At 37.3% G+C, this 27,756-nt stretch overlaps 1 protein-coding gene across 3 annotated transcripts; it reads right to left on the reverse strand.

Annotated features, from left to right (window-relative positions):
• Positions 1-27,311, reverse strand: LOC306842736 (1-phosphatidylinositol 4,5-bisphosphate phosphodiesterase gamma-2-like). Of its 3 annotated transcripts, XM_079373771.1 has the most exons (33): positions 26,927-27,080; positions 22,045-22,084; positions 21,584-21,786; positions 20,049-20,198; positions 19,492-19,585; positions 19,322-19,369; positions 19,147-19,231; positions 18,854-18,937; positions 18,417-18,460; positions 18,256-18,316; positions 18,023-18,124; positions 17,828-17,946; positions 17,637-17,722; positions 17,360-17,477; positions 16,458-16,626; positions 16,277-16,372; positions 16,080-16,166; positions 15,821-15,993; positions 10,762-10,962; positions 10,507-10,626; positions 8,526-8,706; positions 7,220-7,288; positions 6,780-6,889; positions 5,769-5,859; positions 5,549-5,615; positions 5,301-5,461; positions 4,912-5,014; positions 4,094-4,297; positions 3,534-3,670; positions 3,311-3,422; positions 1,064-1,243; positions 881-969; positions 1-737 (listed from the first exon to the last, which is right to left on the reverse strand). In XM_079373771.1, exons 3-33 carry the CDS (start codon positions 21,765-21,767, stop codon positions 582-584), a joined length of 3,681 nt encoding a protein of 1,226 aa, XP_079229897.1. In that variant the 5' UTR covers positions 21,768-21,786; positions 22,045-22,084; positions 26,927-27,080; the 3' UTR covers positions 1-581. The 3 variants fall into 3 exon arrangements, with proteins under 3 accessions (XP_079229897.1, XP_079229896.1, XP_079229898.1); XM_079373770.1 differs by lacking the exon at positions 22,045-22,084 and having other exon boundaries at positions 26,927-27,311; XM_079373772.1 differs by lacking the exons at positions 20,049-20,198; positions 21,584-21,786; positions 22,045-22,084; positions 26,927-27,080 and adding an exon at positions 19,988-20,006.
• Positions 27,312-27,756: the final 445 nt, after the last annotated feature.

The following is a 27,756-nucleotide window of genomic DNA, read 5'->3' on the forward strand; positions in this document are numbered from 1 at the left end:
AACATTTTGTGTCCACATATTTATTTGTTGAGTAGCTGTGTAATAATTGAGATAATGTACAAACAGATGTCAATTATACCAAAAAACAAAACAAAAAAACACTAATTCATTATTAGATAATGACTGTCAGACTGTGCATTGTCGCTTGCATATCCAACCAAACCTGATAAAACTTCCTCAGCATATTAAAAACAAGATAGAAACAAAATAAATAACATGTCTTGTTTGCTATTTGAATTTTAAGACAATAAGGAAAAGTTTAATACAGCTGCAAATGAAATGTTACAGATGAAGACGGTAGAAGAAGAGATTCACAGTAAGAAAAAAAACCTTCATGCTCTACTTTAAAGAGTTTTACAACTTCTGAGTTGTAGCCATAGAGAATTTACCCATGAGTATTGCTCAAATTCTCTTTGTGCTTTATTCCTGTGTGAGCACAAAAGTGAAATGGCTGCAACTTCCTGTCTTTGGGGCCTGTTAGGAAACCAGTAGTAATAGAGCAGTGGAACCAAGAGGAAGAGACCCTTCAAACATTAGAACCAGGCTTTCCTCATGAGTAGAACTTGCTGTTGTTGATTTATTCATCTTTTATTCATCTTTTTTTCTGAGTACATGGATTCAGGCCCCGCGCTGCGCTGCAGGCTGGAGTGAGTGTCGTAGAGGCAGAACTCGTTGCTTGACTCTGACTTTTTCTTTTGCAACTGTTTTGAGGAGGAGTAAAGTTCCTCCTGCGCTTTCTGAAGAAACAAGTCAGATATGATAGGGGGTTTCCATTAAACTAACATAGTATTCTCAATAAAATAAAATGAGATACTCTCTTCTTAAAATAAATAATTACGTCATCGACAACAAAATGCCTGATTCAAAATATGTTTCTTACCTCCACCTGCTGAATATCAACAAACACCAGAAGAGATGCCAGCTCCAGGTTTTCATTAAAGCCATTCTTTAAAGGGACTGATCTGTACCCTGTGAAAGCAGAAACTCAGCATATGTACTTAAATCTGCATTGATTTGCACAATGTTTCACAAACATAATTGGCAATGAAATTGATAGACTTACCTGAGCGAACACCTTTCACAGGGAACGTAGCCTGGGCCAGGAAATTGGGGTCAGAGAACATGTCCTCCTCAAAGACCACAAAGCGCAGAAAGGTGAGGTCTGGTTCATACACGCTGAAAGTAAATGTCTCCGAAGGCTGATAGTTCGGCCCGAGCCATATAGGGTTCAGTCCATTATCATCTGTGGACACAGGTATATACACATTATATATAGGTCCATATGTATTTGGACACATGCACCATTTTTATTATTTTATCTGCTGACCAAAACATATTCCAGATACAGGTTACAGTTATATAATGAATATGGGCTTAAAGAGCACACTCTACGATTTTATTTGAGGGTATTCTCATCTCATATCTCATATTCTCTGTACCCCCCTTTTTTTTCTGGGGACCATAAGTAATTAGACAATTGACTCAAAAGCCATTTCATGGACAGATGTGGGCTACTCCTTCGTTATTTCTACCTCAGTTAAGCAGGTAAATGGTCTGGAGTTGATTCTAAGTGTGCCATTTGCATTTGGAAGCTGTTGCTGTGAACCTACATCATGCAGTAAAAGGATCTCTCCATGCAGGTGAAACAGACGATTGTTCGGCTTCAAAACAAAACAAATCCACTAGAGATAGCAGGAACATTAGGAGTGGTCAAATCAACAATTTGGTACATTCTGAGGAAAAAGAACGCACTGGTGAGCTCAGCAACATAAAAAGTCCTGGACCTCCACGGAGGACAAGAGTGGTGGATGATTGGAGAATCCTCTCCATGGTAAAGAAAAACCTTTTCACAGCATCCAGCCAAGTGAAGAACCCTCTCCAGGAGGTTAGTGTGTATAATCAAGAGAAGACTTCACAAGAGCAAATACAGAGGGTTTACCACAAGGAGCAAACAAGGCCAGATTAGACTTGTTTGCTGAAATTAAGATCAACCTGTACCAGAATGATGGGAAGAAAAAAGTATGGAGAAGCCTTGGAACAGCTTATGATCCAAAGCATAAAACATCATCTGTGAAACACAGCGGATCAGTGTGATAGCATGAGCATGCATGGCTTCCAGTGGCACTGGGTAACTGGTGTTTAGAGATGATGATGATGATGACAGAGGACAGAAGCAGCTGGATCAATTCTTAAGTGTACAGGGGTATACTCTCTGCCCAGATTCAGCCAAATTCAGCAGCGTTGATTGGACAGCGCTTCATAGTACAACTGGACGATGACCCAAAACATACAGCAAAAGCAACCCAGGAGTTTTTGAAGGTAAAAAAGTGGAATATTCTGCAATGGCCAAGTCAATCTCCTGATCTCAACCTGATCGAGCATGCATTTCACTTGCTGAAGACAAAACTAAAGGCAGAAACAAACAATAACTGAAGTCAGCTGCAGTAAAGGCCTGGCAAAGCATCACAAAGGAGGAATGAGTCCATGAGTTCCAGACTTAAGGCAGTCATTGCCTGCAAAGTATTCTCAACAAAATATTAAAAATGAACATTTTATTTATGATCATATTTATTTGTCCAATTACATTTGAGCCCCTGAAAATGGGGGACTGTGTATATAAATGGTTGTAATTCCTAAGCATTTTATGTTATATTTTTGTTCAACCCCTACTTTAATTAAAGATTAAAGTCTGCTCTTCAATTTAATTTGTTTCAGTTCTGATCGTTTCAATTCTGTATTTTTAATTCTGTTCTGATGTGCATACAGAGCTGAAATTATGAAAATCGTGTCAGTGTCCAAATATATATGGACCTAACTGTGTGTGTATATATATAAGTATATGTCTGTTAAAAAAAAGTTAGTTTGCATTTCTAGCTTTTTATTATCTAGCTTTTTATGTTTATGAGCTTACATTTTGATTGAAAAATCAAAATCATTTTAATTAAGATTATAACATTTGAAAATTAAATCAGTCTAGAAGCCTTTTTTCCCCTACTTTCCCAAATCTTACCAGGGTTATTATAAAAATAAATAATTACTTGAAACACAATAAATGTTAACAAAAATAAAATATATCAAAAACTTATTTCAGCTAGTTGCCAAAGCAACATTTCCCATTTTCAGTGTGTTTACCTTAATAAAATGACTAAAACTAAACTAAAAGCTCATAAAAACCACAGGCATATTCAAAACAAAAACTGATATAAATGATAAAAACATACAACAAAACATTTGAACTAAAATGAAAATGGAATATAATTCAGATACTAAAATAGTATCTCAGTTATATTAAAATAATACTGTGTCTTACGGCAAACGATAGTCTTGAATTTGTTGTCCTCTGTTTGGCCACACAGTTCGATCTCCACAAAGGGACTGGCAATGCTTCGTCCTGGTTTGGGAAGATGTCGTGCTCCTATCACCTGAGTATCAGAAAAAACATCACCATTTCAACTATTTTTTTTTTTTTTAATCAGTTCTTGTTCAGCTCTCAAACTCAGTGTTATTCTGTTAGAATGAAGCTAATTTTTTACCCTAATGGTGAAAGTAAATCTGATATTCTTCTGCTGATGAGGGTCATACGAATCGCTGCGCATCAGCTCAGGCTGCAGTACATATCCTGTGCCTCCATTCAGATTGAAGAGAGCGCTGTTCAGCTGCATGTACTTATCTGAGGAGAAACGCAAACACTGTTTTCAGACATAATGAATAAATGCTATGCTATTTATTGATGGATCATGTTTCTCTGTAATGTTTTCGGTTACACTTTATTTCGATAGTCCACTTTATACATTCTGCTAACTATAAGTAACTTTGCAACTACATGTCAAAACTACATGTCAACTAATTCTCATTAATTTGCAACTACATGCCTACTAACTCTCAGAGTAGACTGTTGACTCTGTAGCCATTTATTTTGACTAAATAAAAGTGTATGTGAAGTTTATTGTACCCAAGAGCGAAAATGGCTGGTCACAGGTCGTATACTTCCTGTGCAGTCATATGTTAGCTAAACAAATACCAGTGAGATAAGTGGGAATGTTAATGGATAGCTTTGTCCGTGAACTAAAGAGATGTTTAACTTCATACTCACCAGCGGTTTGGAAGTTGAGTGCCACCATGTGGCAGCCACACATCCACAGAGGATACGGATCATAGTTGGAGGAATCCACCCGCTGGCCCTTAGGGTAGACGCGGCTCAGCGCCTTGCGGTTATACAACATAAATTGAGTCGACTTGTTTCTGGAGGGTATCTTGTTTTCTACGAAGGACCGAACCTCTTTGTAGGTATAATTATCTGATAGAGAAGGATAATCAGATTTTTAGTTAATGTCATTATATATTTTTTTACATTTTTGAAAGAAGTCTCTTATGCTCACCAAGGCTACAAATATTTGACCAAAAATACAGTAATATTGTAAAACATTATTAAAATTTAAAATAATTGTTTGTAATATTTTTTTAATATATATTTTGTTTTTGATACATTTTAAATATAAATATAATTTAATAATAATTGTAATATATTTTAAAATTTAATTTATTCCTATGATGGCAAAGCTGAGTTTTCAGCATCATTAATCCAGTCTTCAGTGTCGCGTGATCCTTCAGAAATCATTAATGATGTGCTGATTTGGTCAAGAAATTTGTTTATTGTTTTTCAACAATGCTGAAAACAGTTGTGCTGCTTAATATTTTCGTGCAAGCTGTGTTTTTTCAGAAATCTTTGATGAAAAGAACAGTTCAAAAGAACAGTATTTATTTATTTTTTTTAAATTCTAACATTTTTAATGTTTTTACAGTCCCTTTTGATCAGTTTAATGCATCCTTGGTGAACAAATGTATTCATTTATTTTTTGAATGGTAGTGTACTATGTAAATACGGATAAATTCATATTTAATTAGCCATACCAAAGCGGTCCTTGTCTTTGCTGCGAGGCTGGCAGTAAACGACTATTTCAGACATCTCGCTGGCCACCTCGTATTTGGACTCAACCTCCTTTTGCTTTTGTTTCTGCAATAGAAATGTATTGTATACCTTTATAAACACCAGCCCAACATTATACTTGAAATACTTGATTTTATACTTAAAATGGCAATGGTTAAATGTGGTTCTAGGGCTCCGCCTAGCATTTAAACACCCCCTCAATCTGTCTGGCTTCAACTAAACAACTTCAACTATATTTACAGGATGAGTGACTCAAAATCTTGTGAGAACTTCCGTATGTGACAACTAGCCCCAGTTTGCCCTATTTAGGACAAGTAAACAGAGCGTGTGAGTCTAAGTGTGTGAGACAGACCTCAAACTCGCGGTTTTCTTCTCTCTGTGTGATGTCCCAGGCCACCTGATACCACTCGTACAGCTCCTCGGTGGTCTCAGTGGCCAAATCAAACGGCGTGTCTTTATTCTCCTTATCCTGCAGCGTTACCACCACAGGCTTGCCGTGTTTGGCTGAACGAACTGGAAATGACGAAAAGAGTGCAAAATATCATTACAAAAACATGTATGTACAGGTGCTCAGGTGACTGAGAAGATAAATAATCTTACCGACAGTACACGTCGAGATGTCCACTATTCCTTTACATAAGTCACCTAATGGATTTTCCTCATCGCCCTGAAAGAGAACATCTAATCTTAAATACATTCTATGTTTTGAATATAGATGTTCTCTATGTATTTAAGCAAATAGGCATGCAAAATAATGTACTTACTAGCACTAAATTACATATCTGTAATGTCAAATATGCAAATTTGTAATATTCTTTACCTGGTAACCTGCCTCAGATGCATTGGCAATTTCTTCTACATAATTTGAAGGGAAATGGAGCTGCACTTTTCCACCATAGTCTCCTTTCCACCTGTTGGGATTGGGAATATTAAATGTTGGTTAATTTATCAAATTTAAGCAATTAAAATCACCCTGTGATTTTTTTGAACTACCTGATAGTGTCATAAGAGAGTGAAAAACCATGAATAAGACAATCTTTCCTGATAAACATGTGTTAATGCAACCATGTACCACAAAGCTACATCAACAGAAAAGTAACATGGACAATCTACCATGATAATACCATGATGACAGCTATGTTTTATGGACATGAGCCATGGTAAAAATATAGTATATTTTGACATACACTTCCATTTAAAAATTTAAGGTCAGTAAGATTTTTTGTTACTACTTTTATTCAGCAACAATACATTCAATTTATCAAAAGTGACAGTAAAGTCATTTTAAAGTCTATTTTAAATAAATACTGTTCTTTTTAACTTTATATTCACCAAAGAAACTTGAGAAATGTATTAAGCAGTACAACTGTTCTCAACATTGATAATAGCAGCAAATGGTCATATTAGAATGATTTCTGGAGGATCATGTGACACTGAAGATAGGAGTAATGGCTGCTGCTGAAAATTCAGCTTTGCCATCACAGGAATAAATTACATTTTAAAATATATTCAAATAGAAAGTAGTTATTTTAAATTGTAATAATATCTCACAATATTCCTGTTTTTACTGTATTTTTTAATCAAATAAATGAACAAAAATCTTACTGACCCCCACCTCCTGAACAGTAGTGTACCTTGGAGTGCTACTGTATGTAAATACTGAGGTAAAATTATTTGGTAATCTTCCAGTACCATGGTATTTACCAAATTGGCATAGTATAATCATCTGATACTCTCACTGTAACATGGCACCACCACAGCTTTTTTTTTTTTACAAGGCTAAACAGTGCATTTATTACTTATTATCTACAAAATTTGCAAATAATCTCACCATCCATTTGCCTCCTTGGTCACATTACGGATCAAAGCGCCCTTACAAAAGGTGAGTTCATCCGGCCGCATGGCCCTGTAGTCATAGAGGGCCTTCACTGTGCTATGAGGCTGCAACACAGCAAAATGAGTTTAATCTTGCTACAAATCTGCAACAGTACTGAGGCAACCCACACAAGCCTTCTGCAGTTCACTACAATACATTTTCCTTAAAGGGAATTTGTGAATTACGTTCGAGCTAGAAACATGAAACACATATGGCATACAAACTAAACATGACATTGCACTTTTAGCCAGGCTGAATTTCCTCTTTCGAGTCGATCAGTTTCCTATGTGAGAGAAGGAGATAGCCAGAGCCACCACTTCCTCCCCAGCCAACAGGAGATGACCTCTTGCGCATGCTATATTGCAGGAGCTGTGTTTGCTCTTCAAAGTGCTTACCAGAGCCGGCTCTATCTCGTTGGCCTCCACGTACTGTTTAGAATCATAAATTGAAGCAGATATGGTTATCTGTAAAGAAAGACATAAAACATTTATTAGACTTTTCTCCCTGCACATTAAACTTTAACCAAACAAAACCTATACATTTTAAATAATTTGTCTGATTAAGTATTCTAGGTCAGTGGTTTTGCCAACTGATTTTGCTTCAAGATCATTATTACAAATCAAGTGGAAACTGAATAGAAGTACCCGAAAAAGTTTATATATATATATATATATATATATATACACATATATATACATATATATATATATATATATATACCGCCATATATATTATATGTGTATATATATAAAATATCATAACTATATTCATCAGACAGTTTTCTGTGATTAATCGCAATCATTTTTGGTCCAGTTAAGGTCCTCATTTAGGTTAGTTGCTCTTTCAGGCTGTGACAGAAGGGAAAATGTGCTATGTGGTGGGAGGATGCATAAACGTAATACTAGCCACAGGAAGAGGGCAAAAAAAATAAAAATTAGCCTCAGAAAGTGAAAAGTTATAATTAAAAATACTTTTTTTTAGTATAATACGTCTTACTAAACATTTATACCATACAATCACACTTGTGCATATTATACTTCTGCTAAATCAGAATCTTTGGTCTGAACTTTGATTTGAAAAAGGAGAAGAGACCAACAGAGCTACTAGAGATGAAAGCATGCAAGTGTAACATGCAAACTGTGGCCTAAGCAAAGGAAGAGGTGCACTTGCCCTTGTTCACTTTGAAGAGTGTATACAGATGCTGCACGCAAAGACAAACTGTTGTACAATCATTGCACAGTGTTCAGTACAGCCCTCAGCTGACAACATTTTAAGTAGTGCTGTCAAATGATTAATCACGATTAATCGCATCCAAAAAAAAGTTTTTTTACATAATATATGTGTACACTGTGTATATTTATTATGTATATATAAATACAAACACATGCATGTATATATTTAAGAAAAATATGTTGTTTATATATTAAATATATTTATGTATAATATAATATAATATAATATAAATATATAAATGTATATACATGTAAATATTTTCAAAAGATGTATTGTATGTGTGTGTATTTATATATATACATTATAAATATACACAGTACACATATAATGTAAACTAAAACTTTTATTTTGGTTGCGATTAATCGCGATTAATCGTTTGACAGCACTAGTTTTAAGTGAACTCTAGAAAAGTATCCTCTTGTCTGCTCTGCACTAAAATAGATTTTTTTATGTTGCTTTATTACTTACTGAACTGAAGCGTTCCACCAGATCTGGTGTGACCGGGTAGCGCAGTTTGATCTTCCGATACAGCGGTTTCTTTCGGAAATAGTCCACTAATTCCAGCAGGCTCTCAAATTCGCTGGAGGTGCCCAGCACGTACATAGATCCATCTTTGTGTATCCGGCAGTGCTTCACCATCCCTTCACCTCTGTTTCAGCAAAAATAAAGAATAAATCCATGAATTGCAATAATTATTACATTAAATAACATAAACACACCACCAACAGCAAGCTACTGTGGGTTCCCAATTCTGAACTTATGAAATTGATATATTGAGCTACTGAACGTATTTTCTTTCTAGAAAATACTTAATTAATAAAAAAAAGCCTCCAAGTGCCGTTTGAAATTTTCTTCTAAAATGAGCAGTTTAATCAGACGGTTCATGTGTAGGTTCAGTAATTTCACTTTAATGGCAATAAATAGGTTCTTTTCATTGCCATTAAAGTGAAATAACTGAACATAAACACTGTAGGAGCCAAATGGCACTTAGAGGCTTTTGCATCTGAGCTCTTTATATATAGATGTTTAGATGAAATGTGACCTTTCACCTTTGAGTTGGATCCATATCAGACTAATTCTATAGGTTTTTTTTTTGTCTGTTTGGCAACACTTTATAATAACTTTCATTAATAAATTAACAAACATTATATAATTTTTAATTAATCATTACTTAATTATATATTCACATATCTAGAAATATTAGATAATGTGCTTGTTAATGTTAACTAATGAACTTATTAAACATTTTTACATTTACAAATGTTGTGGAAAATATAACTTAATTATTCATTTTAAGCACTTCACAAACTATTCATGTTAATATATTCATTAAATCATAATCACAGTCTGTACAGGTCATATATTTGGTCTTTGTTTGTTGTGTAGACTTCTACTATTTACACACCTTCAATCATTTATTAATTATTTCTTAATGTTTTTGCAGTACCAAATCTGAAGTGGAAACTCTTCATCAGTTGTAAATGTTTGTAAACATTTACTAATCATTAGTACCTTCATGAACAGTCATTTTGATGGCAAAAAGTGTCCCAAATGACCGAAATTTACTCTATTTTCACATCTTTACGAATCATTTATTAATCATTTGTTCATGTTTTTGAAGTACCCAATCTAAAGTTGAGACTATTCATCATTTGTAAATGTTTATAAACATTTACTAATTTTTTAGTATCTTTACTGGCACTGGACTTTTCTACCAACGTTTGTGTAAAGGGTAGTTAGTTAAGTTTAGCTAAATGCTAATGGTAAAGACATTACACACATTGCAATTTGGGTGCAAAACATTTTTTTTATTGCCTCAACACTTATATTAGTATACTATTGGGTAATCAAACTGACCCCTGTACACTGCTGACCCCTTACCCAACCCTTAAACCAACCCATACCACCAAACCTCTAACTCTACCCGTATCCCATCTCAACAGCAGCAAGTGTGCATTAACAAATGATTTTAACAGATATTATACAATGATTAAAAGCTTTTGTAGATTTTCAAGATGTGCAAAGTTTAATGACATTTGTAAGCATTTTAATTTACATGCAATGTTAATTATTAGGTAATGTTTAATACATTTATTAGTAAACATTAACAAACACATTATTTCACGTTTCTAGATATGTGAATGTAAATTAACTAATGATCCATTAAACATTACATAATGTTGGTTAATGATTTATTAATGAAAGTTATTATGAAGTGTTACCAGCACTGCTACACTGTAAAAAAAGATATTGTAAACAAAGCAAAGATGATTGGGGCATGTTTTACAAGAAAATAGTTTCTCTACTTCAAAATTTCACATGTAAGTCAATGTGGTACTTGCCATTTCCTTTTAATTGATTGTGAAATATAATAGCAATTTCTGAGTGAAAATTGTTTCTACTCCAGATTTTTGTCAGTGTAATGAGAAGAAAAACAAAAGAGTAGCACCTGAAGGTGATGGCATAAGATTCTGAATCTTCTCTCTGTCTGATGAGGAAGGCTCCATCTCGAGGGATCCTCATGAGATAGTCCTCCGCCTCACCCCGACTCAAGTTACTGTAAAACCACCTAAAGACAAGAAATGTGTACGGTGTGTCTGCAGACACTCGTGAACGTTAAAAGAAGCTGTCCTTCTATAGCCCTGCTGGATGGGATGTGGTAAACACCATGAAGCTTGTTTGTGTGTGCCAAGTATCAACTTACCCTTCTTGCATGTGCTGGTCTGGTCGAGGCACAAATTCAGTGAGGTGCAGGTTGAAATCCTGACAGCGGAGATGGTTTTCTCTGTAATACTGGATAAGCGCGTACACACTGGGGAAGTGCAGGTTGTCTGTGAGGAAATAGACAGTGTGGCCTTCTTCTAAGCAGGAACGGATTCGACAATGTTGAACTCGCCCGCTGCGCCTGTAAGGACCACACAGGGAATTTAATTTAGCAAAATGTGCATTTGTGACCAAAGAAGAAAACTTATTAACATGAATCATATGGATCATTCTTGTTAAGCAGCACTTTCTGAAACATAAAAAATATGCTTTAATTATAATGAAATGATTTCTATTATCATATCATTCTACTAGTCATGTAAATGTATTATTTATGACTTGATAATTTACAAAACTGAAAGAAAACTAAACTCAAGAGGATGGACATAAAGAGCTGAGGTTAGCCATTTCTATTAATAAGGAATTGAGAATCACTTACTGGAGGATGATGTCATTATAAGAATTAAGAATGTCATTACCTTATTACCAAAGAGACATGCCCAAATTAAAGAAGTAAAATAAATACAGTGGAAATTGTTGTAATATGTGACTTAAATTTGCATATCCATATCCAAATATTATTAATCTCTGAAATGTTTATATTATCATACTGATTTCCATATTTTTTTAAAGGGGTCATATGATGCGATTTCAAGTTTTCCTTTCTGTTTGGAGTGTTATAAGCTGTTTGTGCGTAGATAAGATCCCTAAAGACTAAAGTCTCAAACCCAAAGAGATATTCTTTATAAAAGTTAAGACTCTGCCACGCCCCCCTAAAACGGCTTATTTAAACACGCCCCCACATGTCTACGTCACAGTGTGGGAAGATTTGCATAACACCGCCCAAATGTTAACGCAAAGAAAGAGGGTGTGATTTTTATTCTCGCTGTAGTGATGTTGCTGCCGACGCCATGTCATTGTAACATATCTGTTTCTGTTTAGTTTCCTTTCTGCCCTTATTTGGTTTTTCCTGTTTTAGTTCATGACCTAGTTTTGTTAATTAGTTATATTCTTCACCTGTGTTTGATTAATCATCTTGTTTCCTCATTTGTTCCTCTCCCTTTATAAGTCCTCAGTTCTCCCTCTGTGTTTGTCCGATCTTAAGTTAACAAGTGTCTAAGTGCGTTGATGCCTTCAAATAAAGCTTTCTCCTTTTGCTTATACCGCCGTCTTGCGCCTCCGTGACTACAACCACTGACCGTTACAGAAGATCGGACCGACACAGAAGATGGGCGAGCTCGCGCAATTTTTTGAGCTGGCTCACGCCATCCAGGACCCCATCAGCTATGTGATGGCATTTGCGCCTCTCGCCCTCGCCAGCTCACTCGAGGATGGGACCCTCAAGATGCTGCTCCGGCTCGGGCTCACGCACCACCAGCAGCGAGAGCTCCCAGACACCTCCGACCTCACTTGGAGAGAAGCCATCATCCGGTGTCTGGAGAGTCTCCGACCCCGAGCCGGAGCCTTATCCCCGGCGAAGTATGTTCCGCCCGCGGCGATGTGGAAACCGCCGCAACAGGCGATGAACGTTGCGCCGTTTACGGCGATGATGGTCCCGTCCAGCCCCGCACCTCCCGTGCGCCCTCTAATGTCCGCGCTGCTAGAGCGCCCTCTAATGTCCGCGCGGCAAGCGCGCCCTCTAATGTCCGCGCTGCAAGAGCGCCCTCTGACGTCCGCGCTGCAAGAGCGCCCTCTGACGTCCGCGCTGCAAGAGCGCCCTCTAATGTCCGCGCTACAAGAGCGCCCCTTTGAATCCGCGCTGCAAGAGCGCCCCCAAGTGTCCGTGCTGCCAGAGCACCCTCCTGCGTCTCCGCTGGTCTCATCCAGCCCTCCTTCGTCTCCGCTGGGTCTATCCAGCTTCGCGCCTCCCGTGCGCCCTCAAGTGTCCGCGCTGCAAGAGCGCCCTCAAGTGTCCGCGCTGCAAGAGCGCCCTCCTGCATTCCCGCTGGTCCCGTCCAGCCCACCTGAGTTCCCGCTGGTCCCGTCCAGCCGTCCTGAGTTCCCGCTGGTCCCGTCCAGCCGTCCTGAGTTCCCGCTGGTCCCGTCCAGCCGTCCTGAGTTCCCGCTGGTCCCGTCCAGCCCACCTGAGTTCCCGCTGGTCCCGTCCAGCCCACCTGAGTTCCCGCTGGTCCCGTCCAGCCCACCTGAGTTCCCGCTGGTCCCGTCCAGCCCACCTGAGTTCCCGCTGGTCCCGTCCAGCCCACCTGAGTTCCCGCTGGTCCCGTCCAGCCCACCTGAGTTCCCGCTGGTCCCGTCCAGCCCACCTGAGTTCCCGCTGGTCCCGTCCAGCCCCGCGCCTCCCGTGCGCCCTCTAATGTCCGCGCTACAAGAGCGCCCCTTTGAATCCGCGCTACAAGAGCGCCCTCAAGTGTCTGCGCTGCAAGAGCGCCCTCAAGTGTCTGCGCTGCAAGAGCGCCCTCAAGTGTCTGCGCTGCAAGAGCGCCCTCAAGTGTCTGCGCTGCAAGAGCGCCCTCAGGAGTCCGCGCTGCAAGAGCGCCCTCCTGCATCTACGCTGGTCCCGTCCAGCGCTCCTTCGTCTCCGCTGGTTCTATCCAGCTCCGCGCCTCCCGTGCGCCCCCCAGTGCCCGCTCCTCCAGAGCGCCCTCAAGTGCCCGCTCCTCCAGAGCGCCCTCAAGTGCCCGCTCCTCCAGAGCGCCCTCAAGTGCCCGCTCCTCCAGAGCGCCCTCTAGTGCCCGCTCCTCCAGAGCGCCCCCAGGAGTCCGCCCCTCCAGAGCGCCCCCAAGAGTCCGCTCCTCCAGAGCGCCCTCAAGAACCCTCTCCTCCAATGTGGCCCCCAGAGGGGAGCTTTCCCAAAGAAATTTTGGGGGGGGGCCATATAGTCTCAGTCTGTGTGGCCAGGCCAAGGGCCAAGGCCACGGAGGACCCCGACCCGCCAAGGCCGCCCGAGGACCCTGACCCGCCATGGCCGCCCGAGGATCCAGATCCACCATGGTCGCCCGAGGACCCTCATCTGCCATGGTCGCCCAAGGACCCCGATCCGCCAAGGCCGCTCAAGGACCCCGATCCGCCATGGCCTCTCGTGTCTCCTGATCCACCATGGCCTCCCGTGTCTCCTGATCCGCCATGGCCTCCCGTGTCTCCTGATCCGCCATGGCCTCCCGGGTCTCCAGTCCTGCCATGGCCTCCCAAGGCTCCTGATCCGCCATGGTCTCCCAAGGCTCCTGATCCGCCATGGTCTCCCAAGGCTCCTGATCTGCCATGGTCTCCCGAATCTCCAGTCCTGCCATGGCCTCCCAAGGCTCCAGATCCGCCATGGCCTCCCGAATCTCCAGTCCTGCCATGGCCTCCCAAGACTCCAGATCCGCCATGGCCTCCCGAATCTCCAGTCCTGCCATGGCCTCCTAAGGCTCCTGATCCATCCCCGATGTTACTGTTACGGTGCGGGACGCACCTTCCGGGAGGGGGAGATACTGTAACATATCTGTTTCTGTTTAGTTTCCTTTCTGCCCTTATTTGGTTTTTCCTGTTTTAGTTCATGACCTAGTTTTGTTAATTAGTTATATTCTTCACCTGTGTTTGATTAATCATCTTGTTTCCTCATTTGTTCCTCTCCCTTTATAAGTCCTCAGTTCTCCCTCTGTGTTTGTCCGATCTTAAGTTAACAAGTGTCTAAGTGCGTTGATGCCTTCAAATAAAGCTTTCTCCTTTTGCTTATACCGCCGTCTTGCGCCTCCGTGACTACAACCACTGACCGTTACAGTCATGGAGATGCTGTGTTTCATTGTGAAAGCTAAACTACTTTGTTTGGCCTTCCAAATGTAGTACACAACTAGAAATCAGTGATTAAGCTGTATTTACAACACTGTTCCAGAACAGTACAAGGCAAATATTCGAGTGTGTGCAGCGCATTTTACGGAGGACTGTTTCCTGATCCTGGGAGAGAGTGGCCTACAATGTGAACAGTATGAATGGCTGTGATGTGAACACTATAAAGTGGGGCAATTCCAACGTCGCACGGACAGTCTGGTGCTTCTGACTCAAAGACTGCAAGTATATTTCGATATTTAAAGAATTTGCTACTGACTATTCAAACGCGAGTTTTGAGAAGTGTAGAGTAGTGCTTGTTTGGCATTTCTACGATCACAAATGCAGACATTGTGTTATGCTTATGCGGTACAACGCATAAAAATACCTTATGAGTCATTATAATCAGTAATTATGTCCTCACTGAATGCAACAAATCCCTCGTTTATAATGGGTTTTATTATTTTTGTCTCATTGCACCAGGACATGGCAAGGGGCATAACATTTCCTTCTCACGCTTGAGGTATTCGGCTAATAACAATGCACTGGATAGCTGGTCAATCAGAGCACACCTCACTTCTAAGAACAATGAGCTTTGTACAAATTGGCACGTTTCAGAAAGGTGGAGCATAGAGGAGCAACAATGTGGAAAATAATGTGTTTTTTGAACCTCGAACCACGTAAACACATTGCATTACACCAAATACACAAAATAATGTTCTTTTTAGCAACATCTTATGACCCCTTTAAAATCAGATAGGATGGATTTTTTTTTTTATCATTTAATTCATGGCTAGAACATATCAATGTTTGTGCTTTTGTTTCCACCCAACAAATATAATGTCACTCCCTGTGAGGTCAAGAAAAATGTGTCATTAAGAAAAAACTATTTGCCACAGGGACATTTTTTACCTCTCAAACTATAATTATTACAAATTTACCCCATGTTCAGTTTATAGTGAAATTGTGCTACATGTTCCTAATTAACAGTAATAATTTCATTAATAAGAAATGTCACTAATATGATTTTGAGTTCAATCTTTAACAACTGCCAGATTGTGACAGGACGTGAAAATATACTGCATTGCAAGACTGACCCATATAAACTGCATATTAAGCTTTTTCCCCATTTCTTCCATTTGAAAAGAATAAATTAAAGATGATAAATAAAATAAAACACGATAGGAAAAACCATCCCTCCTCTCTCTCTAAAGAGTAGAGCAGGCCAACATTACCAGAACGAGAGGGTGCAATCATTGACGAAGGTGTCGCTCTCCCGCACCAGAAATGTCCCGTCAACTCCACCCGAATCTGCACAATATTCCTGAAGTAGTCTCTCAGCCGTCTGTCTGCCCTCTGACATCCGCCCATGAAACCAGGGCTCTGACTGATGAAGGTCTGTACCACTCTGAGGTGAATTACACAAGTAAATACCTTTAATTTATGAGATTGTTCAAGTAAATCTCATTCTAAAATGGAGCCTCAGTAATTCACCTTTCCAACGTCTTCCTCTTGTAGTTCATTCTCCTCAGCATAATACAATGTCTTATTCTCGATCACGCAGTAGTGCTTGTACCATCTCTGTACACGGACACAGTCATAAAGAAATTGAAATCATAATCAAATAAGGCGACTGGAATAAGATCAAACAATCACACAAGCCTGTGATAGCATTCAATAGACTTCGGCACCTCGTCGATTGGATCCCAGATGAAGAGCTCTCCCTGCTTATCTCCTTTCCGTACGTCCTTTTTGCTAAAGGTCTCATCAATATTCAGTTTCTTGTGCTGTATGAAAAAGCGAGATTGCATGGATTTGCATTGCATTGTAAAATTAAAGACATTGCAGGATTGTCCAATGAAGCTTCTCTACCTTGATGATGATCTTGCCCTTGAGTTGGGTTGGTGACGGCAGTTGTTCTGCTTCTGGTTCCAGCGGCTCGGTCAGAATCTTGTCTTGGAAAACATCTTTGAACACCTGAGCCATCATCTTTTGCTGCTTGAGGTCACAGTGTTCTTCTATGGACAGCACCAGAGGATACCTGCCAACAATGACATGTTCATAAACATACGTCAAGAATACTGCACATTTCCAGATACACTGTGCAACAATTTCATTTTTAATTATTTTGATTTGAAAAATTACTTCAGTAACAAAAAAGTAGACAAATTCAAGAAACTTAAAAAAAACATGTAGAGGTCACATTTAATCTCAAAATCAAAACAAAAATTAAGAAAATATATTTTGCATAAAAATAATGGAAGCTATATTAAGGACCATTTAGATTTTTGTGCATTGTGACAGTATTCTCATTATAAACAGGCACGTTTTAACCCCAAATTCTTATTATTGTAATGCAATTACAAACATTCTCAATGGTATTCTCATTAATTTATTTACTAAATCTGTAAAAAATTCAATTAGCATTAATTAAAGGTAGTACAACAAATATTACCCTTGCTATATAACACTTGACATTTAAAATAATATATCATTGTTCATTATTATTTATTCATGCAGCGGTAATGCAAATTTAGGGGTAATAATGCAAAATAATAATACAAATAATGTCACAATGCGAAAAAAAAGAATATATATATGATATATATATTAGTGTTCCTGAAAATAGATTTAATTTTCTTTATGCAAAATATATTTGCTTATTTATGTAAATTTTGGGACGGATGGGACCCTGCTATTTTCTTGAAAGGTGAAATGAATTTGACAAAACCTCACAAATAAATGTGTAAATGTGTGTGATGTTGATGACTAACTCAGATGTTGCAAAAGCATGATCATTGATGGCCTTCACCACATCCTTAAACTTAATCTTGGAGGTTCTGGTCCAGCCGTGGTATATAATAGGTTCTTCAGGACCATTCCAGCAGTCCACTGCATTGGAAAAAAAAAACATTAAGGTCATCAGACTGACTCCCAGAACAATTTTATCAATGCATTATCTATGCATAAAATGAAGCCGAAAAGGACTTGCATTAGTTCAACAGAATATTAAAGAATATTTATTAAGAATTGAGGGTATGGTTCACTGACACTCAACACAGCGGCAGCCCAGCCTCAGGCAGCGCACGTAAGCTTCTGTTGAGGACTCACTGCGCAGTTGATCTCCAGTCAAATATCTGTGGAAAACAAATGCAAAACACATGAAGTAACACAGGAAGTTGATCATGAAGAGGAGGAGCTGCTGTATGTGTGTCATGAGCATGAAGAACTGCAGCACTGACGTGTTGTGAGAAGAGTTGATCCAGTAGTGAGACAGAGGATTGTTCATGTCCAGTGGGCAAATCTCTGAGAACTTCTCATCCCAAATCGAGTTCTCTTTGGAGAAGAGAAAACTGAGGAACTAGAAAGACAGAAAGAAAGCTTCAAAAACACGTCACCTAAAGTTTACATAAAGTAAACATCTCTATAACCCATACCTCTTCAACAGTAAAGGCCGGATCGTTGGTCATCCTCATGGTGTCATCGATGAAGATGGTCATCAGCTCTCGGACTTGATTTGCATTGTTGGCCCAAGACTCCTACAAAAAAAGAAATTCACAGTATTTGTTTTAAACTAAGTGTTTGAAATAGTATTTGAATGAAATTGATATATTTGGCTGGTATAGACAGTATATATATGATTAGATGAATGGATAAGCGAAAGTCTTACTCTCTGATGAAATAAAAGGAATCTTTGGAAATCGCAGAGTGGCATAGGCTGATCGCTGTTACTGAAACATACACAAAAACATACAAAACACTCAATAAGAATGAGAACATTAGAATGACCTCATGACACATTTAAAGAACAATATTTTGACAGTTTCTTACCCCATGATGAAAGCACACGACTCCTTTTTAAACTCATCTAGAATCTAACAAAATGACAAAACATACTCTATAGATGATACTAGAAAAGTAAAGACTTTGACATTTTACAATCCTGTTCTTTCTATAATTTTCTGTAAAAAATATGCATTACATTAAAAATGGCAACTGGCAAGCAGCACAAAATGGCTAATAACAAGAATTGTTCATTGAGCTCCAAATTAGCATCAGAATGATTTCTGAAGGATCATGTGACACTGAAGACTGGAGTACTGATGCTGAATATTCAGCTTTGCCAACACAGGAATAAATTACATTTTAAAATATATTCAAATAGAAAACAGCTATTTTAATTGTATTTTACTGTACTTTTCACTGCTTCTACTTTTTAAAATCGTACAGATCCCAAACTTTTCAGCACAACTAAACTGCATACTTACTATCTTTTGGTTTTCAAACATCAAAAGATTGTAGAATTTGTGAAATTGCTCAAAATCCAGAACTTCTTTCTTTGATCCCACTACCTGAAATTATCAAGTTGACACTTTCAGAGCAAAGCCATTAAATACATGTCTTAAAAAAAGAAAAAATGTAAACACTTATGGATAAACAGACGATCATCTGAAAAACTTTAGGAGAGGAAATGTTCCCACTCAGCTGCCATAAAGTTTTCCATATGATGCAAAGCATACACTTCTGTCAAGATAATGTGTATACAATGTATAATTTATACCGAAATTCTGTCCTTCAAAAAACGTCCACCTGGTACTTTAAAATTCATCTGTGGTAAAAGAGACTTGAGCTCCTTCAGGGTGATGCTTTGAGAGACAGAAAAGGAGCAGTAATGAAGTGAGACAGAAATTAAAATGAGACTGTTTGAGAAGAAGGTGAAAGAGAAAGAGGAAAACCTGTTTTTCTTTGTTTGGTCAACCGAGTACATCTGCTTCCTCAGCCAACTACAGTAGAGGGAAAAACAGAGAATGAAACAAACACATGATTTGTGTTATCGTTTATGGATAAACAAGGTACACTATCTCTGTGTGTGTGTGTGTGTGTGTGTGTGTGTGTGTGTGTGTACCTCTCTATAATGTCTGGTGTGTAAGCCACCAATGTTTCCTGTCTGAGTAACTCCAGTCCTGTCAGCCATTTTTCTGCATCCTCCACTGAATCAGCTGTGGAACAGTAAATGCTTTCAGCACTAAAAACAATGCAGCTAGTTTTTCCTCTTCAGATAATTTCAGGAACCCACAATGTGCTTCATTTGACAGTCATTTCTTAACCAGCCAAAGAATAAACTATACATCAACACAGGAAAGCAAATGCAGCTTTCAGCTTCATATCAAATGAATATAAAACGTATATTGAAGGAGAGGAAGTACCTCCTTGAATAGTCTATTATCATCCTCACAACAGTCAGATGCTGCAGTATAATTATCCATCACACACATTTTATATATTCATATCTCATAATGTGCATTTAGCATATGGTGGAATGACAATAAAGTGATTTAATTACACTCATTATTATATTTATTTAGTTAGAACATGTAAAATGCATAAGAAGACACACATACCCCCCAGACTGAGAGTGTTGAGAACAAACTGAGTGTAAAATGCATAAGAAGACACACATACCCCCCAGACTGAGAGTGTTGAGAACAAACTGAGAGCCATAGAATATAGTAAAGCATGAGTTGGAGTTATATTTTTCCTTGCTGTCCTTGAATCGATCAAAGTCTTTGCAGTTTTTTCCTGCACGTACTTCCCGGATCTCAAAAAGGTCCACTGCAAACATGAGGTCGCAACATGTAACAAAAACAAATACAAATACATGTACAGACACAAACTGACAGTATTAATCAACCCAGATTAGTGTTGTTATTGTTAACTAAAATGATTAAAAATTACTAAACTTAATTGAACAAATAAAAATAAATTAAAGCTAAATAGAACTAAATTAAGTTCAACTAAACTTGAAATGAAAACGGAAAATATAAAAATAAAAGCTCATTTAAAATATTAATAAATACCATAATAGTATATTAATACTACAATAACACTGGCCCAGATCTGATAAAAAGAAACCCTGATCATTCTTCTGTGAGCGTTTTGAATACATAAATAGATGTCACTATATAAATATCTGAAACACCATGACAAGGTGCAAGATGTTGTCATGATCAGCAAGTAAGAGTACACACTAGTCATGCATTAGTCATGCATAAAAGAATAGAAAGATTAGGTGGCGAGGAAAAGAAAAGTAGCCAAGAAAGTGTGTGGAAATACACTGTTTACAAGAAAAACTCTGTGAGTGGCATTTTAGAGGGTGACAAAGATGATGTGAGGAGTGTGATGGCACTACAGATTCCCGTAATTACTGGCAACCACCAAACAGCCACACCCACAAAGTGTTCTCCTACAAGATCGTGGTACCATATGTGTTAGAATTGTTATTAAGACAGCAAAGTAGCCCACTTGAATTTGAGACAGCCCTTGACTACTGTCTGAATTAAGCTCTCTGTTATTGAACAGATCATCCTGGAATGTTCAAATTTGATGGTCCTTTACTGAACCTCAGACACTGATAAAAAGAAATGTTGTTGATATAAAACAGTTATTTTAAATTGTAATAATATTTCACAATATTTCGTCATATCAAATAAAGGCACTCTTGGTGAGCATAAGAGTATTTTTCAAAAACTTTTTTTTTTTTAAATCTTAGCGATTCCAAACTTTTGAATAATAATGTAATCCATTCAAATTTCTGTAGAAAACAATCAACCTACTTTAAATCAACCTCTCGTTTTCCCTTTAAAATAAACATTCCTTAAAAATATAAATTTAGTTTATACTTGAAAAATGTAGGGCAACAAATATTGTTGATCCTTTTTGTGATGATCTTGTTGAAACAAATGAATCTGTTTAATGCAAATGCCACTTTTGATTTTGTTATATAATACAATATCACTTCATATGTCCACATATTTGTATCATCCAATGTGAGCAGTCACTTTAAAACAACAAAGTACTGTTCTAAATTGCCAAGTTAACTTTAATCATAAAGCTTCTGTAGCTTAAATGCTGAGATGTCATCATACAGACAAAAACAAACAGCTTAAATGCAAATTTAAGTGTAATTGTGAGAAATAAGCTTGAGGGGAGACACTCACACACTCCTTCTGTCTTGTTAGCGGTGCGCGACCAGGCCACCTGTCGCGTCTCCATGATGACCTGCACGGTAAGCCTCTCCATCCTCTGTCTAAACACGGTCATCACTATCCCCATCTCAAGGTCCCGCTTAATGAGACTCTTCTTGTACTCGGTCAGGTCTCCCTGCTGAACGCAGCCCGCCATCACTGCCTTTGGTCACACACTGGCAAATACAAATGGCCGCAGCAAGTTACTTATTGCAGTCTGTGTGGCAGCAACATGTAGCCTCATGAAACTTACGTTGTTACTTATAGCAGGTCTGCTTTATTTACGACTGAATGAGATGGCAAAAAATGTCTGTACTTTGAATATCTAAACTCGGACTATCTCATATTCAAATATTCAAGATAACGCATGGATCAAATCAAACATTAAATACCTAGTAAATCCAGAAATGGAAATTCTGGCATTATTTACTCACCGTCATGTCGTTTCAAAACCTTTATGACTTTCTTTCTTCTCTGGAACACAAAAGGAGATGTTTTGAAAAATGTGTGCGGTTTATTGTCCATTCAATGGTTTGGACCCCAGTGTCTTTCATTATATGGACAAAAATGGTTGAAACATTCTTCAAAAAAAATGTTTTGTATTCTACAGATGAAAGAAAGTCATACAAGTTTGGAATGACATGAGGATAAGCAATTAATAATTTTTAGGTGAACCTACAGTAGGCTAACCCTTGTGAAAAAGAAGTGTGCTTAATTGCAGCAAAAGTGTATTTCAATTATTAAAATTATACTTTTTAAAACGTGCACTTGCAGATAACAATATAATCTAAATTAAAGGCCACTTAAGTGTACTTAAAGAGAGTGACAATAGGTCTTAACATACTTAAGTGCACTTTTTAAAAATGCACTTTATAATAATGTCTAATTAATATTACTTAAACATACATTTTACATAATTATGATTTTATTGTGTTTTAAATAAGTACACTTATTTTGATATATGCGTCAATATATTAAAGCACATGCAAAATAATTTATTTTAATTTCAACTTTAGTGTGTTCCTCAAAACTACATTTGTTAATGTATTTTAGATGTATTTAGTCTATAATATATACTATGTGCATTAATGCACTTTAAATGTATTTTTCATCTAAACTTAAATACACTTTCTTATACAGTACACTCCAATAAAACGTATTGTTGAAATTTTCATCACCAGCTCTTGCGCTATTAATTCTTTGAAGTTAAATTTTTGACATAACATTTAGTGTCATTTATGAGAGTACTGTATTTGTATGTAATAGTACTGTACTTTACATCTGTGTACAGAATACTTTCAATATCATTATGTTGTTCTCACTTAAACACACATTTAATTGCAAGCAAAAGTTTAACAGATCTAAACAAAATTAATTTGCATTCAAATAAAATTAGACTAGGCTACACTGCACTGTAAAAAATGACTGACTTTTAGTTTTACTTTTAGTCTAACCATAGTCTTTGGTCTAACTACACAATGAATTAGGACAACTTGAACTTGAACAGAAATGAAAAGCCTGAAATAACATCGCAAAGCGGCAGAGCTTTGCTGATCAAACAAAAACAGAGGACCGGCGCGTTTGGATGATTACAGATGAGAATTCATTACTGCAGATAATGAATCAAGTATATCTTGATACGTTTTCTTTTCTATTAATTTAGTCTTGTCATTCCTGCCATTCACACCCGGCAGTTCTTGCTACATGGACTCTGGAGGTGAATTAATCGTGTCCTATAATTTATCTATGAATGCATTCTGATATCGGAATGTTATCGCGTGCATGGACCAAGAAATTTGACTGCTGAAAATACAATATTGTATTTTTAACTAAATGATTTCAAATTCAATGTAACGCTACTAAACAAAATTCAAAGATTCGATCTTAATATTTAAAGCATATAATCGATATTATAACCACTAGTAATATTCAATATATCAGCCACATCTAGAAATAATGTTGTTGTGTTTATTTTTGCATTTGAAGAGCGAGATGTTCCATTACTGGTTGTGTTTGTAATATGTAATATTTCTTTTTCCTTATCTGGAGTTCTTCATTTTGCAGGATCGGTACAGATTTGTTACAGTGTGGAAACACGTGATGTCAGAAGTAAGTCAGCTCACCCTGATCACACATGACAAACTAAAAGTGCTATATTAAGTCACTATCCCTATGGATTTAAATGCTTTGAATCTTTTCCATTTGCAAGTAATATATTCCCACCTGTGCTTTTACCAATCCCCCTCTAATCATCATATATTTTACAGGTATCAAACCAAAGGAAGAGGACAGCAGCTTTACTGTGTCAGTCGTGGTAAATACAGGAACATTCTCCATAAAGATGTGTGAGAGAAGCTTGCAAGGCAAGATGAGGGGAAAGATTTAAGGTACCTTTCTTCATTTTCATAGATTTTTGGATATTTATCTATATTTGGGTAATTGATAAAGTTATGTTTTATTCCCTGTAAAGTAGGAATATTTTTTTTTTTTTATTTTTAAAGCCCAGTGTCAGTGAAGATGGTGTGGTCCGGAAATCTGAAGCAACATCTCTCAGCGTTCTACTACGATGTTGCCCTGATGATTGAGATAATTCACCTCTTAGGTGATGCAGATGTGGTCAAAAGTTTACATACACCTTGCAGAATAAACTGCTTCATCAGAGCAGAAATTGCTATTTTTTTAATGATTCTACCCCTCTACCCTCTTACTGCTTAAATGATTAACATTTTGCAGATACTGCAAGGTGTATATAAACTTTGGACCTCAACTGTCTATTGCTTTCACTCCACTGAACCACTTTTGGACTGGATATGTTTCATAACAATTGTTCTTCTTTCTTCCCTCAAGGAATTCTTTTCTGACTTTCCTGCCTCTTTCACCGACACTGTGGAGAGATGGTGTGCAGCTTCATGACATTTGAAGTTTACTGTCGATGGAGAGCTTCTGGGACACTGACAAACGCCACTTCCCAGCAAGTTCATTTGAAACTTTATTTATTTGGTCAAACTTGCATTCACTAATGCTGGAGTAAGATTTTAGAAGAAACCTTTCAGTCCTGTTAGATTCCTTCTAGATTTGAGAATTTATGGCCTGGTTTCACAGACAGGGCTTAGACTAAGCCAAGATTAGGCCATAGTTCAATTAGGACATTTAAGTCATTTTCATTAACATGCCTTAGAAAAAACATTACTGGTGTGCATCTCGAGACAAGGCACTGATATTTTTAAAGATCAGTCAGTGCAAGTTTCTTTCAGTTCAAACAGCTCAGAATTACACTTTAGTCTGGGGCTGGTCTTAAGCCTTGTCTGTGAAACTGAGGGTACCATTAACACAGTTTGGTAATGTTTTACAATAAGGTCTCATTTTTTGTACGAATTATAATTTTCTTGAATTGTTTTTTTGTTATTAAGTGTTTGTGTGTTAGTAATCCTATACGTTATGGAGACCAAATGACTCCACAAGGATAGTAATACCAGTAAATTTTGACCTTGTGGACATTTTTAGGTCCCCAATACATCATATACATCATACAGAATGATGTTTTCTATGATGGCAAGATTAGGTACTTTTGTATGCATGTAAGCGATTTTGCATTGCTCTCCAGACTCTTTCTAATAAGTGAGTTAAAGTGTTGCAGCTGTGTATAGTGTTTGGTTTTTCTTGTGCATAAGCAAAAAACATTTTTGTGTATTTGTTTTAGAGATTGTTTTGTCAATAAATGCAGTGGGTTTTCATTTTGTGTTTGTGTTGATTGTAACTAGGCAATTAAGTAAAATACAATTTTAAATAGCCTATACTAAATTTCAACTTCATTGCCAGACATTGAAATGACATTTAAGTATATTTCAGTTCACATTAATTGCTTATTCAGAAGTACATATTTACCATATTTCAAAGTACATATAAAATATACTAAAGTCCCACTTAAGTGGTTCAAAAATATCACTCAAAGTTCAACTAATTGCATTTAATGTAATTTTAAACTGTAATATATTTGCAATCAATTACAAATAACATGTATTTAGGTGGTCAACAATATTACATTTAATTCATGCTTAAGTTTATTGTTAACTGACATTAAAGTATATTTTAGTTGACATTAATTGCTTTTTAGTACATACACTTTAACCATATTTTAAAGACACTGAAAACAATTATGAAAGTACATATAAAGATGTACTAAAAAGCACCACTTAAGTGGTTTAAAAAAAATCACTCAAAAGTTCAACTTACTGCATTTAATATCACTTTAAAATGTGATATATTTGAAGTTAATTACAATAACAATGTATTTAAGCGTCGAAAAATAACATTTAATTTTCACTTATGTGTGTTCTTTTAAAGTATATTACTTCTGCAATAAGTACACTTTATAAAAGTACACTTAAGTGCACTTCTTTTTCACAAGGGAACTGTTTCAGTAGTGTTCGTGAAACAGAATTTGCTAGAATGATCAATTCTGTCTTTACATAAGTTTTGGGTTTAAAGAAGAACAATTTACAGAGACGACAACATTAATACTGTAATTTCATGTGACTTGCCAGCTCTGATGATAGAAATAATCACCACCTAGAGGGAATATGACAAGCAGTTATCTGTGACTAAACAGTGCACCTTTTAGAGACTGTTGAACCATTGCAAACAAAATAGATGTTTCATGTCTGGTTCCCCATAGAAGCCTACATTTGCATTGCAAATGAGTAGCCTACGGTGGAAGTGTCCCAAAGCAAGTCCCTCTGTAAAGTATTAAACTCAATGTGGTTTGCATTCAGAAACCTTTGTACATCACCCACACCCTCAATTCTTCCATTTTGAGCTTTCTGTGTGAAAGAGACAGAGAAACCACTCTTTCCTGACATTTAAACAAGCGCCAAGATAAAACTTTAAATAACAACCCCAAAATCAATGTAGATTGACATACTCGAGATAAGAATAAACGAAGGTCTGTTGCTCAACAGGGTAAGAATATGGACCTGCCACATCCAAGTTTGTCTTAATTGTAAGTACAATTGTTATCATTAACAACAAGAGGCTGTGGAGGCAGACCTGCTCTTGCGGAATTTACTTTTTTGTAGCCCACTGAAACTGTGTAGGACAATTTTGCACCTTACTTATTGTGCATCTTTATGCAAATTATAACAGTTTTCCCTTTAGCTTCGTATTTATATCACATTCTATTTAGTTTGATAAAACTCCTTAAACTTGAACAGTGTATATTTAATAAAAAATGTAAGCCTTTAAATCAAAAGTTTACATACATAAACCGCTACTGTAACACCCCGTAATGCAAACACCCAAATAAATAAAAATACTCACCCAAGTTTAGAGAAGAAAATTAATGAACACCTGCTGTAATCAAATAATTCTCATTTTGAAATATAAAAATAGCCTAATGCAGTACTTTTTAAAACAATAAAATCAAATAAAATCTATGATCTGTCTAGTCACAATGTGGTCAGTTCCTCTATTCGCCAAACACAAGGAAGTGAAGAGAACATAGCAACTGAGAATAAAAAAATCCGGAAGCAAAATTATCTATGCAAAATCCCCAGGGAAGAGAGAGCGGTGTGTGCGCGACTCTGTCTAACTTTAGTGCGCTACTGTACATGTGAATTATACCAAAAACGGGACAAAAGCGTGTATTTCAGTGACGAGTGTGTTCAGGTTGATCAAAGTGGCATGTTGCCATTCGGACGTCATCATTACATCACGTCTTTTTCTCTCATTTAGTGTTTTTATATATTTATATATATATATTCTGTAACATGACTCTGTCAAACTAAACCTATGACTCTAAATGCAAACCGAATGTCCTAAAGCAGTTTTTAAGTGAATATAAGCATGCTTTCTAAATATAGTTTGAGGTGATATGAAAATGAAAGCAGCTGGGCGCTGGCTAGCAGAGGAAATTTGGTCGTCCGAAATTATTTCTTTAAACATGGGAATAAGAAAAAACTTCCGCATACTATAGTAAGTAAGTCCTGTGCATTCCACTGTTCATTTGCATTAAGAATGCATGAAAAGTTCACAGACGAGAAGAACCAGTTAGGTTACATATGTAACAAGTGTATGTGAAAAAAAGGTAACTTACTGTAAAAATATCTCACTTCCTCCTGAAAAGCTTAATTTTTATATACCAAAATTGA

Source organism: Barbus barbus (assembly GCF_936440315.1).
Source record: "Barbus barbus genome assembly, chromosome: 23".
Lineage (NCBI taxonomy): Eukaryota > Metazoa > Chordata > Actinopteri > Cypriniformes > Cyprinidae > Barbus > Barbus barbus.